General features: G+C 43.1%; 1 protein-coding gene across 1 annotated transcript; it reads right to left on the reverse strand.

Annotated features, from left to right (window-relative positions):
• Positions 1-3,344: 3,344 nt before the first annotated feature.
• On the reverse strand, positions 3,345-18,536 carry LOC112574251. The gene is made up of 17 exons (XM_025255187.1): positions 18,209-18,536; positions 13,172-13,826; positions 12,651-12,823; positions 12,215-12,409; positions 10,423-10,549; positions 10,021-10,225; positions 9,685-9,833; positions 8,729-8,897; positions 8,502-8,587; positions 8,055-8,286; positions 7,629-7,801; positions 6,867-7,026; positions 6,280-6,441; positions 5,992-6,162; positions 5,304-5,376; positions 4,852-4,918; positions 3,345-4,377 (listed from the first exon to the last, which is right to left on the reverse strand). The coding sequence occupies exons 7-17, from the start codon at positions 9,685-9,687 to the stop codon at positions 3,586-3,588; spliced, it is 2,088 nt and encodes a 695-aa protein (XP_025110972.1). The 5' UTR covers positions 9,688-9,833; positions 10,021-10,225; positions 10,423-10,549; positions 12,215-12,409; positions 12,651-12,823; positions 13,172-13,826; positions 18,209-18,536; the 3' UTR covers positions 3,345-3,585.
• Positions 18,537-18,695: the final 159 nt, after the last annotated feature.

An 18,695-nucleotide genomic window follows, 5' to 3' on the forward strand; every position in this document is an offset into this window, starting at 1 on the left:
CTAGTCACAATCTCGGGGCAAAAGAATAAGGGGTAGTTGTGTTTCTTTATGTTTGTCTCTCCGACTGCTTGATGTCAGTTATACAACCTGTTCTTTATGACGTGTTTAATGAGAAATCTGAATATTGTTCAACAAATATTGTTGGATAATGTTGAACAAAGACCAAAACATCGCTTTAAATAGGCCTATATCGAATTACCCACACAAGACGAAGGGGTCTCCGCTGACCCGAAGGATCAACATTTTTTCCTGTCTAACCAGGAATTTTCCTCTATCGTTGTTTTCGCGACCTTCTCTTACTTTAAAGTCCTGTCTCATCTTCTATCTCCGCCCAGCAATCACTGTGAAAAGGATATGCAACCAAATAAGCGGAACCAATCATGAGGAAAACGCCTGAAGTTTCTTCACCATCCCCAGCCACGAGTTAAGAAATATCAGTTTTAATTGTTTAGTGTAGCTCTAGTCGGGTAATGCTACCAGAGAGATAGAGATCTTGAAGTTTGTTGTAGTGTAGGACCTGTGTCTTCACTGTTCTCTTCATTCATCCGCAGTATTTCTCATGGGTATTACAGCTAAAGGAAATCCAATGGTCCGTATGATGACGGCGCTTCCCAGACGGAGCCAGTCTGTTACCCAAACTGCTTTTCTTCGTGAACTGCTGTCTGAACATCATGTTTCCTAGGGGATGATCAGTCCTGGCATTTCCAATCCTGCATGTGATTGTCAGGGTCTTTGTGGACACCAGCCTAGTGTCATTATACCGTTCACTCGAGATCTCTAGAAAGATAGTATGTACCTTATTTCCCTTACCACGGGGAATTTACTGCCCTGTCGTGACCAGTGTGTGTGTGTTTATTTGATATTTGTCTCCCTGTTTAGCACCAGATTTGTTTGTTTATCATAGAAAAATATCTTTTAAAAGGCCCCCTTCAAACATCGTGACAAATTTGTGAAATCATTCAGACTTGTCCTTATGAATAGAACAGATTGTCTTGACTTTTGTAGCCCATAGCTCTGTAATATCTGTGCTGGGGCTTGTGGTTTTGTAGCAAAGGTACCGTTTAGCGATGATTGTCAACGGTTGCGGGACCCTGTTGTGAGTAAAATCCTAGCACAATTAGAAATTCTAAAGCCATATATTTGTCTTTCTCAGGGTTCACTGGTATGGCAGGAGGTTATACATTTATTACTATTTCTTAGTCTCTCCGCCTCCCCATTAAATTATCCTCTGTACTTTAGGTGAGGAAGGTGACCCTAGTGAGTACAGCTAATGTTAAAATAACGAGAAAAGCATTGAATAAACACAGATGGAAAGAAAGAATGGATGCAATAAAAGAACGAACGAAAACTGATCCCTCACGCGCGGTCACGTCATCAACACCGTTTAATCAAAAGCCACTTGTTGAGTTGCGAGAAAAAAACATGTGATGTTCAAGTCGTAAACTATCATCCCATAGTAAAAAAAAAAATTACAATAATATCCCGCCGAGAACATTTTAGCCGCCGTAAAATACGCAGATGGTAGTAATTTTTCAGTGTCGCAGGTCGCTCCCAGCGTCGCCGGATGCACGCTTGTAGCCACTCACACAGCCACCACGAACACACCCACTCACAGCCACAGGTGAGATGGGGTGACCACCTCCCCGCAAGATGTGTAAACTGCTGTTCCAATTCAGACTGCCATACTTTTAAAACTGGGATAAAACTTTTCTTTTTACTACACGCGCCATAAACAGACTAGAGCCCTGCCTCCTCGTGGCGACTGGTGCACAAAGCTTATTGAGTGCTTTTCTAAGATTTGACGAAACGGACTTCTTTCCTCGTCCATTCACACAAAACAAAAAGAAAGAAAAAGAGAGAGAGAAAGCGGTAATAACGACTCTTGTCAGGGGCAGATTATTCAAGGACCGACCACTCGTACAAAGGGCGCGCAACTCGTAGCAGGGGAGATCACAAGCTGCAAGCAACTCGTGACATCTCATTTCTTTTATTTCATGGGCAATATTAGCCATAACATTAGATAAAACATACATCACACAATAACAGTCTCATATGTACAATAAATGGTGACATGATAGCAATATATATTAATAAATATATTATTCTGTCCCTTCTGTTTCGCCACGTGAGGGGATGGATAACACGATGGATACTTTCGATTCCAATCGATTTATTAAGAAGTTATATTCTAGACCGACTACACGGGATTCCTAAGCTCTACAGAAGTGTCCTGACCCCACGTGTTGTTTTACCCATCGTTATGCAGCGTAGGGCGAAGGTGTGGTAAGGTAAAGAAAAATGAAGTAGTGTCTGTAGATTCGGAAACAAGACACGTTTCCTTGTATTCGACCCTGGGTAAACAACAATCTAGCCTCGTAACTACATAGCTAATGAAGAGGCATGAAAATTGCTGATCATAAGCTACGCCAACTTCACCAGGATCTCGATCGCTGACAAATAAAAAACCGAGTAACACATGCAACAACAAAAAATATAAATTATATTATCAGTGATAAATGATATTGAAGTTAATATCACATCGACACATCGAATTCATTTTCTGAAGATAAAGTATTAAAAATGTAATTTCACAATACTGTTTTCAGAACAAAGAGCTCTCCTAGTAAGAGTCCGCCTCGAAGACGGGGGTTAACTCTCCCCTGTGTGGTATAAATGTAAGAAGCTGAAGGGATATCACCGCAAGGAGACAGTATGACATAATTTCTGCTTCTTCTCAAGTGACGTGAAATGTCACGTGACTGGACTTTTCTTCGACATCGATGTGGTCGTTATCTGCTTTCTGCATGCACGCGAAAACGTGTCTGATCAGTTTAGTGGATAAAGCTCAGCTGACAGGCCAGCAGACGACTCAGCCAAACTATGGACGTAGAGGTTGTTGTCTGGCTGCCCAGCATTATCGTCCTTCAGAATTTCTTCTGTCAACGTTGTCAACATCCTCCATAAGGACGTAGTCGACATTTCCTGGAGAGATCGCCTTTAATGGCTTTGGTTGCTCATCGGGTGGGTTCTTCCGCCAGTTTTCTCCGATTTCCTCTGTCAACGCCCTCTCTATATGCACAGCCTCAATAACGTACCCGCTTGGGGAGATCGTCATCAATGGCTGCGCATGCTTATCCTCTTCTTCCCTCTCCTGCAAGGAAATGCTTATGTCTGCGTTGCCACAGTCACCATCCTCCCACGAGACATCACCAGTCCTGCCTAACGACGGAGATTCCTCGTTGATGGTCAACATGCTTGTGGTCGAGGCTAGCGACATTTTGTCCATTAACTCGTGATGTGGGAGGTAATCTGACACCTGGGCATTAGGAACAGAGTCCTGTGCTGCCCTGGGCATTAGGAACTGCGTCCGCACCAGGTGTCGTTGTATTATATGATGAGTGAGTCTTTTTGTCAGCAACAGTATTGTCTAAGACAAGGTATTCAGATCTTTCAACGTCACTTCGAGAGTTGCGAACGTCACGTGGTGAGTCGCTAGCTACAGCCCGCTCATCGTCACGATCTCTGGGCTGCAGTCCAATGTTTTGGGAGAGTTCTGTACCCTCGCACTTACCTCGGTACAGCCCTCTACCGCCTCATTTCTAAAAAAATTTTGTGAAGCAGTGGGAAGTGATGCGACACGTATCCATTACGTGGAATGTTATTTATCTTGACATCATATGACTTACACAAAGATGACTCCGATATGTATCCACCATGTAGCGATGGTTTCGATCGCACCGTTAGAGGTTGTAGCTCCATGGTGTTGTTGATGCCCGCGTCGCACTTGCAGCAAACAGGTCTCCAGCGACAGCACCTGCTGGTCCAGAGGACGGTCCGTGTTTGAGCTCCTGACCTTTCGCCTCTGGGGGGACGATGACTCGCGTACCGTGTCCTCTTTATTGTCTGACCCTCCTTCTGCTCCGCGATCGTTGATCTGACGCTGGGTTTCGACTTCGACTGTCTGACTCGCGGGGTGGGCGACAGGTTGAACTGTGCAGTACTCAGCAGACATTGAGGACTTGTTTTCAGAGCCTGTACGGTTTGCACGAGAGTCATTGCATGGTGATTGTGTCGAGGCACCCGCCGAGTCGTTTTCGCCGACTGTTGGTGTAAAATACCCGTTGACAAGAGCCAGCGATGATTGACTGATGTTGGCTGGCGGCAAAACTTCTCTGGGGCCGCACCTCCGCTCACTGCTGGTGGGGTTCGAGTCCAGTACCGGCGACACCCAGGACGAAAGGTTGTGGACTCCAGTGTGACCGGCTGGTCATGTATTTCTGCATCATGTGGCACTTGGATTGTGTGACTTGGTGAAGAACCGGTACCCAGACTTTGCTCTACAGGGATCTCGACATCCCACCTGCCGTGGGTCTTGGGCTGAAAGGTTTAACAACAAAAGTCAGAGCAAGCTCACCGCAAGTGATAGTGATAGTGACAGTGATAGTGATCGTGATGGGGCTAATTCCAGGCCAGATGCATTGCCTCAAATTGCACGATCTTCCAAACTTCAGTGACCTTTTATCTGTCTAGGCCTTATTATTTGTTACAAAAAAAACTGTAGAATTAGCGGGTTAGACTTTATTATTTATTGCAAAAACTTTAGTGTTACAGGCTTATCGAGATGCGTTTCACACATCCCGTGATGACTGTAGAGTGATTCACTCTACAAAGCCATCTTTTGTTTCTTCATTTCATCTTCTGTTGGTGTTGGAGTTCCCTCCCCATGTCTAGTAATTTATTTTCGTAAGTGATTTCATAAGACTATATTTTTAGGTGACCAGCTTTAATAGAAAAAAAACCCGATGATTCTTTTGCGTTTCAAATATAAACAAATATAAACTTCATATTTACCTTTGGTAACCATAAGTTTCCGGAAGGAAACATCGTAGCTTTTAGTTGCAGTTTCCAACGAAAGACTCTTGATTGAAAAAAACAGATGAAATCAGAAACTACTGTCATTATGTTCTCAAAATATAAGTGTAATTTCGTCTTTTCATGTTTTCGCCATTCAAAATCTTATCAGTTCAGCTTACAATCCTGATCTTTGACATGTGTTTTAATGTGAAGCATAAATATTGCACTGCCATGAAGATAATTAGTTTTATTGTCCAAAGCATTCATTGGATGGAGTAGAAAGTTATTCATTCTAGCCTTTTAATTATCCAACGTTTACATGACAGAAACAACCGTTAAGCTATAATTTCTGCCGTTAAAATATGGCGAATTCACTCGGTAGCATTGAAGGTAAGTCAGAAACATAGCTGGCAGCACGAGCCTTTGTGTGACTAAAGCTCAACACTCACAGTATGCCTATCGCCATGATGACAGCAACGATGGCAGCCAAGACACCAGCGAAGACCGGGACATTGCTCCTGTCTAAAAAAAAAAAAAAACAGTGAAAAATTTCACCATTGCGGGTAGAGTGAGTTACTTAATCTAAATATTATTTTGCTCAAAAGCATTCTTGTAGCCATAATGACACCAATCAGCAATGAAAATTTGAAAATTGCTTCAGTCTCTCTCTCTTTCACTCGCAATTTTTCTCTCACCCTTTCTCTGTCTGAATTCTGTCAGGCTTGTTCTGAACCTGCTTCCTTCTGATTTTCTTTTCCCTTTTCATATTTCTTCTATTTTATTTCTTTGGCTGTTTATTTTGTTCACTCATTCTCTGTTTTTCAACTTTATTTTTATTACTTTGATAACCCATTTATTTTGTCAGCATAACCTTCTGTAAGGCAGTCATGGCTTACACTTTCAGCCGATTCTTTTTGACAGAAGGATTTTTTTTCTTTGTCGTAGTACACCCTCTAATACAGCATTAATTATCAACAACCAGCCAACCATTTCTCTCTTTCTCTCTAATTCTGCCTCCTGTCTGTCATCTACCCTCCTTCATTGTTGCCTGGGTTGGGTTATGTCTGTATAGCAGGGAACATTAGGTGGTGCTGCAAAATGCATCCGTTAGTAACTTATCAACCTTCTTGCATTTACCTGTACTTTCAACTGACAGGGTCTCCACGGTCGCCAATTTCACGTCACTGACGTCACTGGCGTTCCTGGCCGTAAGAATCCTCATGCACACACCGTAGGTGGCGCCGTAGATAAGGTTGTCAAGAACTTCCGACTTGACGCCCACTTCAGCCGTGACATTGCGGGCGCTTTCTGCAAGTAAGTCACATGCTTTGTAGTCACACGGGAAACATTAAGGTGTCAATGTTAACACAGACGAGGATGACAAAGAAAGGAGAAAGAATCTAGACAACGTTACAACCTACTGACCTCCAAGGCACGAGGGATTTGCAGAGTCGGTCTTACGGTAGAAAATCTCATACGTCACTGGCAACCCTTTCAGAAACGCGATGTCACACATGTTGAAATCCCAGCTAACCGTCATTTCTGTCTCACTCTTGATGCTCGCTTGTAGGGTCGGCTTACTGGGAACTAGGACAGAAAGACATGATAGAGACAGCTGTATTAGACACAGATGTCACACTTCATACCTTGCATGACGATGCTGTAGAATACACCTGAACACGTTTCGTTTCTCACATCTTTGTATAGAAATAACAGACGTATATCACACCAAAGCCGTGCAGACCTTCTTCCACAGAATAGATGCAGCAAGAATGTTACGAACATCGCACCCGAAAACATTTGTAGCCAGTTGCTTAAGGCACCACTCCACGATACACGTCACGAGACAGTCCCGCCTTCCACTATAATGCCAAAGACTTCATCCACATTATTAAATGACGTGTAGGGGAGGGGGGTGTTTGTTTGTTTGTTGTTGTTGTTGTTTTTATTTTGTTTTTGGGTTGGTTTTTTTTACTCTCAATCACTCTAAACCAAACAGGTGCCGAGATTACCTCCCATGTAGTCGTACACACAGCGGTTCCACGTGACCCCGCGGCTGACATTTCTGCGCGTGCGCGAGACTCCAAAGTACCACTGGCGACCAACCTCATCCCCCAGATCAAGCGTGTGGGCTGTGATGTTTGGGGGCAGGTGTGTCCACTCCATCCCAGCCTGCAAAATAACTTGTTCCTCGTAACTATCAGTAGGCAAGGGACAGACTGTCCACACTTGACTAAAAGTCATTCCTCACATGTCCCTTCTTGCATTTCTGGGATCGCAGATGAAATAAATGTTGAAATAAGGAAAGTTGATGGAGTATTTTCCTTTCTATTAACGAAGGAGATTTTATAATTGCATGCGTGTCAGGTAACACTCCACAATCCAGTGCAAAGATCACGTGAATCCATTGAGTTATTGAAAGTACAGCTAGGTGAATGTAAATAGCTAAATCACTGAAAATCATGCATGGTAAAAAAAAAACATATCATCGCAGCTTGTCCCTAACGCTAGCGATGAAGAAAGGAAACAACAATGACATGGAATTTTGTAGTAACTATCGAGAAGGTTAAATTTTGTTCTTGACTGGTGATCATTAACACCAATGCTCAGAAAACATAAAATCACACAAAATAACAGACCTTTCAATGATTAAGAATTGAATACATGTGTACAATAAACTTCACAACACAAGAGTGTGCAAACTGGTGTAAACTGTCAATAAACATATAAAAAAATACTATTATAATACTAAAAATTAGTGTTTGATGAATTACCAGACACTCGATGGGGACATCTGGATGGACTTTACTTTTGCACCAGAACACAGTGACATAATCATCTTGGTCATGGCCAGGGAGAGCGGACCAGGTCACCGTGTACGTGGCGTTTGCTGCGTTCACTGAATTTTGTTGCCTTTCAACGTTCACCTCTTCTGGGCCACTGGGAACTGCAAGTGTTTTTTTTTTTAAAAATAAATAAATAAACGGCGACGACTGCCACAGACAATCCCACGAAAAAATCTCAATAACCTAAGTGAATCTCAATCCCAACCACTTCCGTTCTACAGAGCGCCGCCTACTTAACATATGACCCCAGCTGTCGTGCTGGCCGAGACATCCAGGAGACGACATCGACGCGAGATAATCAATCGAGACTACATATCCTCTGAAGGTCTGGGCCATTGTCATGCCCACTCTCACCTGGTGTCTCGAGCCGGGGTGGTATGTCGATTCTGCTGGGTGGGGATGAGAAGCCAACGGAGGTGCCGGCCGACAATTCAACGACCAGAGTGACGTCATCCCGTTGTCCGATGTATACCGTCATGCTGTTGCCGCTTGTTTTCTCAGTTGTGTTGGTCACAATCGTCTCGTTTTCTTTTACCACCACTTGATAGTATATGATCTCGCCGTTCTGAGCTGCTGCTGGGACGGACTTATGAAAAGAAAACGACAAAAATGTGAAGGAAACAGAAGAAAACAAGAACATAAACAACATGGACAAGGACAAGCCCTTCTCTGATTCGAAGAATCAACTTACGGCACAACAAGCATCTTTAACGAATTTGTGTATACATGCATATACTAGATATGTAATCCACAGAAAAGTTTTTATTCATGTGTTTTTGTGCGTGAGTCTGTTAAACATACTTTCCAATACAAACTGAGACATTTTTGCTGACGGCAGTCCCACGTGACGTAACCTCCTGGGGTCAGTTCCGGAGACTGTGAGGGCTCTGAATAAAAAAAATAGCGTTTCACTTTTTTATAGTTTTTGATGAAGTTATTATTTGAAATGCACAAATAGACTTGTCAAAGTCAGTGAACCACGTTTTGTGATTTTGTAACGAAAGACGGGAAGACAAGAAGTCACCTACTGTCCTCTGGGGTCGTAGCTTGCACCTTTGTTTCATCACTCCAATACTGGCTGCCCAGTAGTCTTATCTGTATCTGAACCGTGTAGGTAACATATGCGTGGAGGCCATCTAGTAACATATGGCTGGACTGGCAAGGTTTTTCAGCATACTCCACCCATCGTTCCATCGCCTTGAAGAAAATTTTTCAATGAGTTCAAAGAAAGCACATTGCATTTTGTTTCTGCCAGTTAGTAATAAGCTACCTGCATGCTATCAGTACTTTATATGTTTGATTTCAAGTTTATTTCCGTTAATCATTACTTCATGCTAATTCTTATTTGAGTTTGTATGAAAATGTTATGGTATAGTAGTAACTAGAGTGTTAGGATGCTGGACTATTGCACGATGTCTTCAGGAGATCGCTATTGACGGTTAATGATTCAAACAGGACTGGAGATCACAGATCGACAGCTAATGAAGGTCGCTGGAGAGCTCTATGAAGGATGACAAACATTTCACTGAAATATTGTCCGTGATATTGTGTGTCCATGTGTATATATGCACTTGAATCAAAAGCTCTCTCACTCTTAAAAGCCATAGGAAAGTAATTTCAGTTTTTTTTTCCTTTTGTTAAAAGTATTTTCCCTTGCTATTTTACTGCACCCGGTATTCTGTGTGGTCATGTGAGCTAAATTTATCCGGATACACATCAAGTATTCTATATTGTATTAATTAAATTATGTACCCTATTTATGTTAAGCATTCTATAATCCCTTAAATCGTGTGCAGAGTCTTAAGCCTTGACATAGTTTTTTAACTAAAATGATTAATAACAGGTTTCACTGTTGCAAGATACTTTTGAAGGATATTTAATCCAACGTTCGATGAGAAAGTTCATTTTAGAGTTTAGAACAAATCATTTTTGTTAAATCCATAACAATGTTTATTTACAACGGACTCTGAAGGCGGAGACCTACCATCCAAACGTCCACCTTGGCCTGTATCCCAATACGCCACTCACAGTCCGTGTCTTTAGTTCTGTCAGCCGGCTCCCAGGAGACACTAAGCACAGTGGAGTTACCTGGCACTGTGACCACTGTCAGTCCGTTTATAGGGAGCAGCTTGACTGTAACGAGGAAGACAGAGATAGTGATGTACTCCTTTAACCCTCCCCCTCCACACACTCACAAACCACACCACGCTACCGTTAAAACCCTTAACAACACTGTTTATCATGCTAGTATTATAAGGTAATTAAAAATAATTAAACGATCTCTGAAGACAACATTCACCAGATCCGATCCACAGCCTACCGATGCTTCTGTCTGTCTTCGTGGTGAAGTTTTCCCGGACGCTACCGAAGACGTTGTTGTCAGAAACCTGGAAGACATAGTCTGAATCCTGAGGAAGTACTGCTGCTCCACTGTACACGTCACGTTTACTTCTTGACCCTTACTTACGGTCTGAGTGAGTTCTTCTCCTAACCGGCAGGGAATGGGTATGGGTGATCCACTATTTCTGAGAAATATCACGTGTATGCAATGATACAGAGATACAAAACATATTATTAATATATAACTATATATATAATACAGGTAACCTTGTGGAGGTTTTTGATCGATCTTGTTTTTCATCGTTGTGCTTACTCTCCCTCCACCCGAGTTGCAGTAAAAGCCACATGCTTCATGTTGATAATGTAGGTGAATGTCACTCACTGAGTGAGAGGCCAGTAGGACACTGACCAGACTGTCCCATCTTCCCTGCTGCCCAATGTCCAACCACATCTCAGGTTGAGCCAGTCGTAAGACATACACCAGAAGTTTGTGGGCTGTGGAGACGGATCTGAAATATGATGTTAATGAGGCCATCAAATCCGCATTGCATCTGTACAAAACTGTTTGAAACAGCAATACATGCAATTATAATGTATATTGCAAATGCTGTAAACATTTGTAATCATATTACACACTTCTACTCAGTGCTATGATAATCCATACGGAATCGTGATACAGACAACAAAACAAGGAGGCCTTGAAATCTGGAATTCAATCTGCCAGTGAAGTGGAAAATCATTGTGTCCCAAACACGCAAGTATAGTTTTAGCTGGTGAACATCAAACATACAGGTTATTTTCGAAGTAAATGTTATAAAATGTCGGTTAAAACAGGGATTTGGCGTGGCTGCACGCAATCTGTTTCACTTGGTGCTCGGTAATGTTTGAACAAAGACCACAAGAGTGTCTCTAGTCGAGTCGTCGTCGAATTCTCCGCGCAAGACGAAAAGTTGTTCTATCGCCCCGCTGTATACAACATTTTTCCTCTGTCACCCGGATTTTCCTCGGTCGTTATTTTCAAGGCCTTCTCTTACTTTCTGTCTGCGCAGATTCTGCCTCAGTCAGGTACCCGCGTTAAAAAAAAAATTAAAAAAATGGTAGTCATGGTGAAAGGGAGAGAATAGTCATGTACAGTTTAGAGTCATTAACGGTCCAGTAATCCGCGAATGGCAAAATGCTTGGATCCCAAATTTTAACACCATGGATCGTGCGGACCTGGACATAGTATCTCAGACACTCGAGACAGATGTTGACAGCTATCATTTTGGCATTTTGAATGTCCTTGATTGACATGCTATACACTAATGCGGATTAAATATTTAAGTGCTGGCTTATAACTTCAAAGAGGTATTTATAAAAGATAAGTCTTTTATTTATCAATGAACAATAAAATAGCTTACAATGAAATTCAAATATTAATCTGTGTTATCCACGCTGAGTGTCAGTGTTATGGAAGCCGCCAATTCACACCTTCCAATGCTACAACGTTAAACCGCAATAAAACAAAAATCATTTATTTTTTAATTATTTATTGTAATTTATGCATTATCAAAAAATATTTAATCCGCGGACCACCTAAATCGCGGTTAAGCAGTTTGGATCCCAATCATCGCGGCTTAAAGGAACTACACTGTATTATTTTTCCTTCCCCACCTCCCAGCCCTGAGTTATGACAGATAATGGTTGATGAACTAAGCAGGTTAGCCTAACGTTGCTCTCCAAACTCCAGATGTCCGATTTCTCGCTATAACGTTTCCTTTCTTTGGAAACCCTGACCTGCTATTCTAACCTCTAGCTCCCGTTATAACAAACGAAGCTGACATGCACGAAGAACGTAAGATCCATCACATTATGTTGAAAAATGAATAATCTTACATCATTAAACCTGCAGCCAGTTAAGAAACTGGTGGCCTCGTAAACAAGGGGTATTCATGTTCTACAGTGACTGTGCGTATATGGCGACCCATCCCCATCCACATCCCCATCCCCATCCCCAACCCCAACCCCAACCCTCTGACACACGCAGTTCTTTCCCTGACAGGTGAGAACGTCCATGTGAAAAAGCTTGAGTCCGGGACTCGGCTTAGGCTTGGGGAGTAGCAGTCTTGTAATGATATAAACTCAATCGTTGAAAAAAAGAAAAGAATACTCTGCTAGGTCCTTAAGACACTTACTCCCCACTAGCACTGTTATGAGGGTGGGATTATCAAGACGATCATCCATGCACCCCTCCGACATTTTGGCTGCTTCACACGTTGCAAGATCAGGCGACGCGTCGCACGTGCAGCTCGCGGCCCAACAGCCCAGCCAATACCTTCCCGCTGGTAAAGAGCTGCTCAAAGTCAGGGTCGTCATGTTGGGCGAGGGGTCTGATAAAACGAAAGTACAGACGAGTTAGCCCAGGCACTCTCTCAAAAGTTCTTACCCGGACATTTACTCAGTGCTCCGCAGTTTCCTTTGTGATCGTCATGTACACGTTTGTCAATGATAGCATGTACCCGGTTGAAACCCCATGCTCTAACGAATTTTGTACAGGCTCTCTCTCTCTCACACACTGAATTTAAAGTGGAAACAACGGTACAAATACAGTGTAGTTGTCAAAAACCTCACCTGACCACAGTCTGGAGTCCTTATTTCCAGAACACGGATATAGAAAAATGAGGTCCTGCGAGCCCAGCGGGTCTGTCGTCTTGGGGGAGCAGGTGATATTGACCTCTGTACCGTAAGATATCTGTAGCCATTGTAAAGATCTCTGTTTATGGGACGTGGTGAAACGGAGATATCTGCAAATCATAGTTTATACCAGCTTCACAGGCTCTGCTCCAAAAAAGAAGATGGAGATGACTAATGCGTGCATGCAGAATGAAACCAGAGGCACCACAACAGCACATCATAGGACAGCTGATGGCGAGAGGCAACGTGGTCGGTGAAACGAAAACGGGGAAGGTCAGTAGAGAGAGAAATAAGGAAGAATAAAAAAATTGTCCTGGAATAACATGGCTAAACTTCCTGCTGACAGACAAAAATGGTATCATAAACATTTACTACAATAGCAGCTTCTCGCTAAATAATTAACAACTAGAGAGAAAACTAAAAAAAAAAAAAAAAAAAATAGAAAAATGGAGACCTACTAAAGCCTTGAGTCATGGTAACGGTGCACTGTCTGTCAGACGCAGCACCACTTCGTCCAGTGATGCAGCTAGCAGTCGGACTCGTCCCTGGCACAGGTTCCACCGTCGGACATGCCGCCTGTGTGCAAGTGACTATCAAGGCAACCAAAACCACTCTAAAGACAAACATGATCTGGTTATTGCTCAGACTGATGACAAACTTCACCTGTCGTGCGCATCAGCCTCTTGTGTGTTGGTTATTCCAGTCACGTACCCTCTTACACAGCCAGGGTGGGTCCGGCGTGCTTGTGGCCAGTGTTTCGACAAATGGTCTCACGATGATGACAGTTCCAAGCCGGAACCAGTCTGCAAGAGGAACCTGTTGTTTATCTTCGTGCAGTGCATATCATTTTTCTTCCGTAACGATCATCGCTGGCAGTTTCCCTGTCACGTGTGCTGTCATCATCACGCAAGTGGACTCCATGGAGTGTTTGGAGGTCTCTGATCTCACTCCATTCTTTGATGCAGAACGGGTGGCGGTTGGCGCTGGCTGTAGTGGGCTTTGAATGACGACACTGCAGAAGAGCAGTCATCCGTCACGCATTCTACAGCTCCGCTCGTACATCCTCCATTGGTTCTTTCCCCTTTCCCCAGCCTCAGACAGACAGGTGCACATCTGCACAAAGACTCGAAACTTTAACGATTAGCATAGTGATCCCTCACCCACCACATTCTCCCCGTCCATCCACTGCACTCACTCTACCTGTTGTTTTCCTCGTTCCCGATGAAAATCAACATTTAGAAGGCAGCAGCAAGTTAGCCGTAGAATCAGGTCCCTACGATAATGTTGATTGTTACCAATGTTACAAACATATTTCTCAATGTTCTTACGGTAATATTTGTTACTGCTATTACATCAATAGTTCTACTATTATTTCGCTAATAATTGCTAAGTCGTTGCTTCATCGATAGCGAGTGTTAGTACTCCTGCTTCTGTGTAACAGGCCATCAAAGTGATTGAAAACAAAACGAAACCAAAAAAAAAAGTTCAACTGTTAGCAACGGGAGATGGTTACAAAGAAAGAAGTTCCGGGTTGCAGGCGTGGTTTGAAATAAAAATAACGCAGCAAGAAGGCAGATGGTGGCGGAACACCTGGACACCTGTGCCGAGAGGTTTCATGTTCACGTGCTGTCATCTCCGTGACGGTTGTTGCATGCGCTAGAATGATGACAACACCAGTTTGCTAACACACGCACGTATTGGTATTTGTATTCCCAGATATCGGTGGATATAGGTGATATAAACCTAACCTGTAAATTTCAGCCTCCACGCAACGTATGTACAGGTAGTCCTCGGGTTACGACGGTCTCGAGTTACGTCGTTTCGCGGTTACGACACTCATGATAGAAATCAGCACCAGGTCATAAAGTTGGCAAGGAGTGACTGACTTTGCTTTTTGGGGGCAATGCTGCTGGCGACTACAAACTGAATCCCATGCTGGTGTATCAGGCTGAGAATCCAAGGGCACTCAATGGCATTTCAAATGGTCAACTACCAATCATCTGGAAGTCTTATAGGAAGGCATGGGTGACACTTGCAGTGTTTGATTACTGGTTCACCAACCATTTTGTGCCAGACGTGAAGCGGTATTGTACCTCCAAGGTACCTCCCTTTAAGGTGTCGCTAATTCTGGACAATGTCCCTGGACACCCTGCCCATCTGGATGACTTTAACCCTAATGTCAAGGTGGTTTACCTTCCACCTAATACCACTGCCCTAATACAGCCTATGGACCAAGTAGTCATTGCTACATTCAAGGCCTACTACCTCCGAAGGGTCATTGGTAATGCTTTAGCAGCAACTGAAAAGAATAAGGACTTGACTCTAAAGGACTTTTGGAAAACATACATCCTTGATGCTGTGAATAACATTGCTGATTCCTTGGATGAGGTTAAGCAGACCAGTATGAATGGTGTGTGGAAAAAACTGTCCTCAGTTTGTGAATGATGTCACAGAGGTCCAAGAGACAGTGACTAGCATCATAAAGAACGTTGTTGATATGAGTAAGACAATGAATCTGGAGGTGGAGGAGGATGATGTCACAGAGCTACTGGCATCTCATGGAGAGGAGTTATCTGCTGAGGACCTTATTCAACTGGAGAAGCAGATGATAGAGGAAGAGGAAGACATACCAACCCCAGAACCTAAGAGATTTACAAGGCAAGGCTTGGCAGCAGGTTTTGTTCTGATACAGGAAGGGTTGTCAAGGTTTGAGGCTGAGGATCACAACATGGAAAGGTACACTAGGGTTGGCAGAGGAGTCATGGATTCCCTTAGGTGTTACAAGGAGATATTGGAGGAGAAGAAGATGTTCTCCTTCAAAACTAAACTGCAGCAGTACTTCAAGAAGGTAGAGAGGCCTGCAACAGATCCTGTACCTGTATCCTCTACCTCAGCTACCTCTTGACTCAGCTGCCCCAGTATCTCCAGCGCCTTCTGCAGCTTCCTCCCAATAAGCAAGCCTGTTCTCCTTTTGGAATTGTTATCTTTGTTTATTACAGTACTGTACACTGTTTATTACTGTTACAGCTCTTACAACTGTACTACAATATTTTACTGTACTTATGTTTATTGATAATTATGTAGGGTACTGTGTTAGGATAGGTGTTTGGATAGGCTAAGTGTTTGCAGTACTGTACTGTTATTATGGTACAGTACTGTATGAATGGATGATCCGACTTACGTCGAAATTCGGTTTACGACGCCGCGTAAGAACGGATCCCCGTCGTAAGTCGAGGACTACCTGTATATATAGTCCTGACATCTGTGTTGTTGACTTCTGTTCATGGTAATGTTTGTCGGTGTGCATCTCGATAACGTAAAGAATGGGGGGGAGAGAGAGAGAGAAAGAGGAGCACTCTCCCTTATTTTGGGAAATATTACCTCGCACTAATTTTTACACCAAAGAAAAAAAAACTGCCCCTAAATATATTGCCCTTTAAGTGAAGTTCTGATTTATCGTTCTCTATCATCATTTGCGATTAGTTACTTACGCCTAACAGTTGTTTGAACCACTCAGTTCGAAAACAGACCTTTCACCGGCCATATCGCCATAAATGATAGGGATGAATGCGGGATACGGTCAACGGGTCGTTTTTTTCTCTCTTCACAGTACAACGACATTGTGACCGCCAGACTCCATGACTGAAGATCCACCCCTGCCCCCAACACACCTATTGCCCCATCACATCGTACTCAGGTTATCCATCTACTGCCACACCCTGACGACAGGCCGGGGACTCGTTGTCAAGTGCGTGCTTCAACGCTTTATCTGTTAAAACTGATAGGATATCCATGTCCTAACTCTGACAACCTCGTTTCAAAGGTATCAACTTCTCGAGTGTATTTTCATCGTACACCTCATCTCCGCCAACTTTTTGCGTATCGAAAAATCATTCTTCTGTGACAGAATTATTGTTTTCGGTTATCCCTATGTGCGTGTCTCAGATGTCTCCCCAGGTGTCCGAGTGTCTCACTTTTATTTCATGTGTGTGTGGTGGAACTGTGTGCGCACGGTTGTATTTCTAGCTATCAGTTCTCTACAGACTGAAGTGTAAAGGTTGTTGGGGAGTGAGATGTTAGAGATCTCATGTTTCTCGGGGTAAACTTATGTAAGGGCGGTGCCCATCTTCTTTCCCTCCCTTCTCAATCCTGTATGGCAGGGATGCACAACCTACGGCCCGCGGGCCATATCCGGCCCGCGAAACTTCTGCCCACAGTGCAGGAAATCGGCATGTAAGTAATAAAAGACCTTAAAAAACGAAGAAAAAAAAAGGAAGAAGGAGTATTTAACCCCACATAGGGGCGTTTCCCAATCTTTTTTCGATGGACGAACATTTCAATTCAGTTCTCCGACTTGGTGTCTCTACGATGCAGCCGGACATTCAGAAATTGGTTTCGGTAAAACAACTTCAAATATCCCACTAATTACTATATAATTAATGGTAAGTACAACTTGTTTCTAATAAAAAATGGTATCTGCTCTATTTTTTTTTTCTTTTTTGTATTTTTGCGGTGAAGTGGCCCGCGACACGGCTGTCCGAAATGGATATGGCCCGCAGGCCGAAAAAGGTTGGGCATCACTGCTGTATGGAGTCCGGTATCCATTCCCGACTATAAGTTGGGCAATCTTTCTGTGACATCACCGGATTTTGTGTTGTCAGTTCTTGGTAAGTACCAGGCTTCATGTAGTTTTACATCCCTGTGACTTACAACTTGAGTCACAAAGACAGTCGTAGTATGTAAAACATCCCTTCGGAAATCTGTTTCCTGTTCTCTGATGGTGACACATTTCTGTGAATACAAGAATCGGTTGTCGTCAAGTGTGACATTAGCAACTTTCAAGTGGTGTGGGAAGCAGGTGCTGTCAGTGGTGTAGGAAGACGATCGGCTTTGGGTGCGGGTTGGGGGGGCCAGACCATGCCGACAGTGAACGAGTTCACATTCTTGCCTCCCTTTTTGATGGGTTTCCGATCCCCCTCCAGCTGCCTTGCACCCCTGGTTCTTACGCCACTGGCCATAGCACTAGCACCAGCAAAATCTTCAAAAACTATGGAAAAGCTATTACGATAAACATGTGAAATGTTCAAGATAATGTCTGCTTTACATGCAGGACGAATTAAAGTGTCAACGTGTAACTGTGGCATTAACTGCAGCTCGCGAGCGTGAAACTATCAAATGTAGAACTCTATGTGTGAAGACCAAAAGTGACTTCATCATATTCCGTCAGTTAGAACGATTTCGTCAACTTCTGACAGCAATTTCGTCGAGTTGTAAGAACGCATATATTTATTTTGTTCTAGAAAAATAGTAGTAGCAATAATAATATAATTTATAAAGTACATTTCTCCCCACGGAGGCGAGCTCAATTCGCTTTACAAGATGTTAAGAACAGTAGGTGGTGATGCCGTGTGACAGAGAAGGGCATTACGATCATGTAGTCACACAAACTTACATACACAATCACATTACGAGGAACAAATAAAAATAACACTCACCTAACGCCTTTGAAAAGCCTGTTCACGATGCCATTACACAATCTTGTATGAAATACCGACACATTTTATACGTTTCAATATCCTGTTCATCGCTCACCGACTAAAGCAGTTCAGTATGTGTCAGCATCTCCTTAGCCTTTGGTGCATAACGATTGACTCATCAAGAGCACATTCCTGGAAGGCCAACGCCATAGAAGAATTTTCTATAATCGTTAATGTTATTGGCAACCTCTGACATCTTGTGCTTGGTGTTCTTGTCTTCTGCACTGCTACCTTCACCACCTCTATGCCGTCCACGGGAAAAACCAACATACTATGACACTACCTATCAGCTCTCACTGTTATCTCCGATCAGATTACGCAAAGGTGACGATACCGCTATATATCGGAGTCATTTAGTTGAACAAAGCAGAAACTGAGAGACGCAATATGTAAACTATTATATCTGTTATTCAAGGAACGATGATTTTTTCCCAAGGAAAACGTT

The sequence above is a fragment of the Pomacea canaliculata genome, linkage group LG10 (assembly GCF_003073045.1).
Source record: "Pomacea canaliculata isolate SZHN2017 linkage group LG10, ASM307304v1, whole genome shotgun sequence".
In the NCBI taxonomy this organism is placed as follows: domain Eukaryota; kingdom Metazoa; phylum Mollusca; class Gastropoda; order Architaenioglossa; family Ampullariidae; genus Pomacea; species Pomacea canaliculata.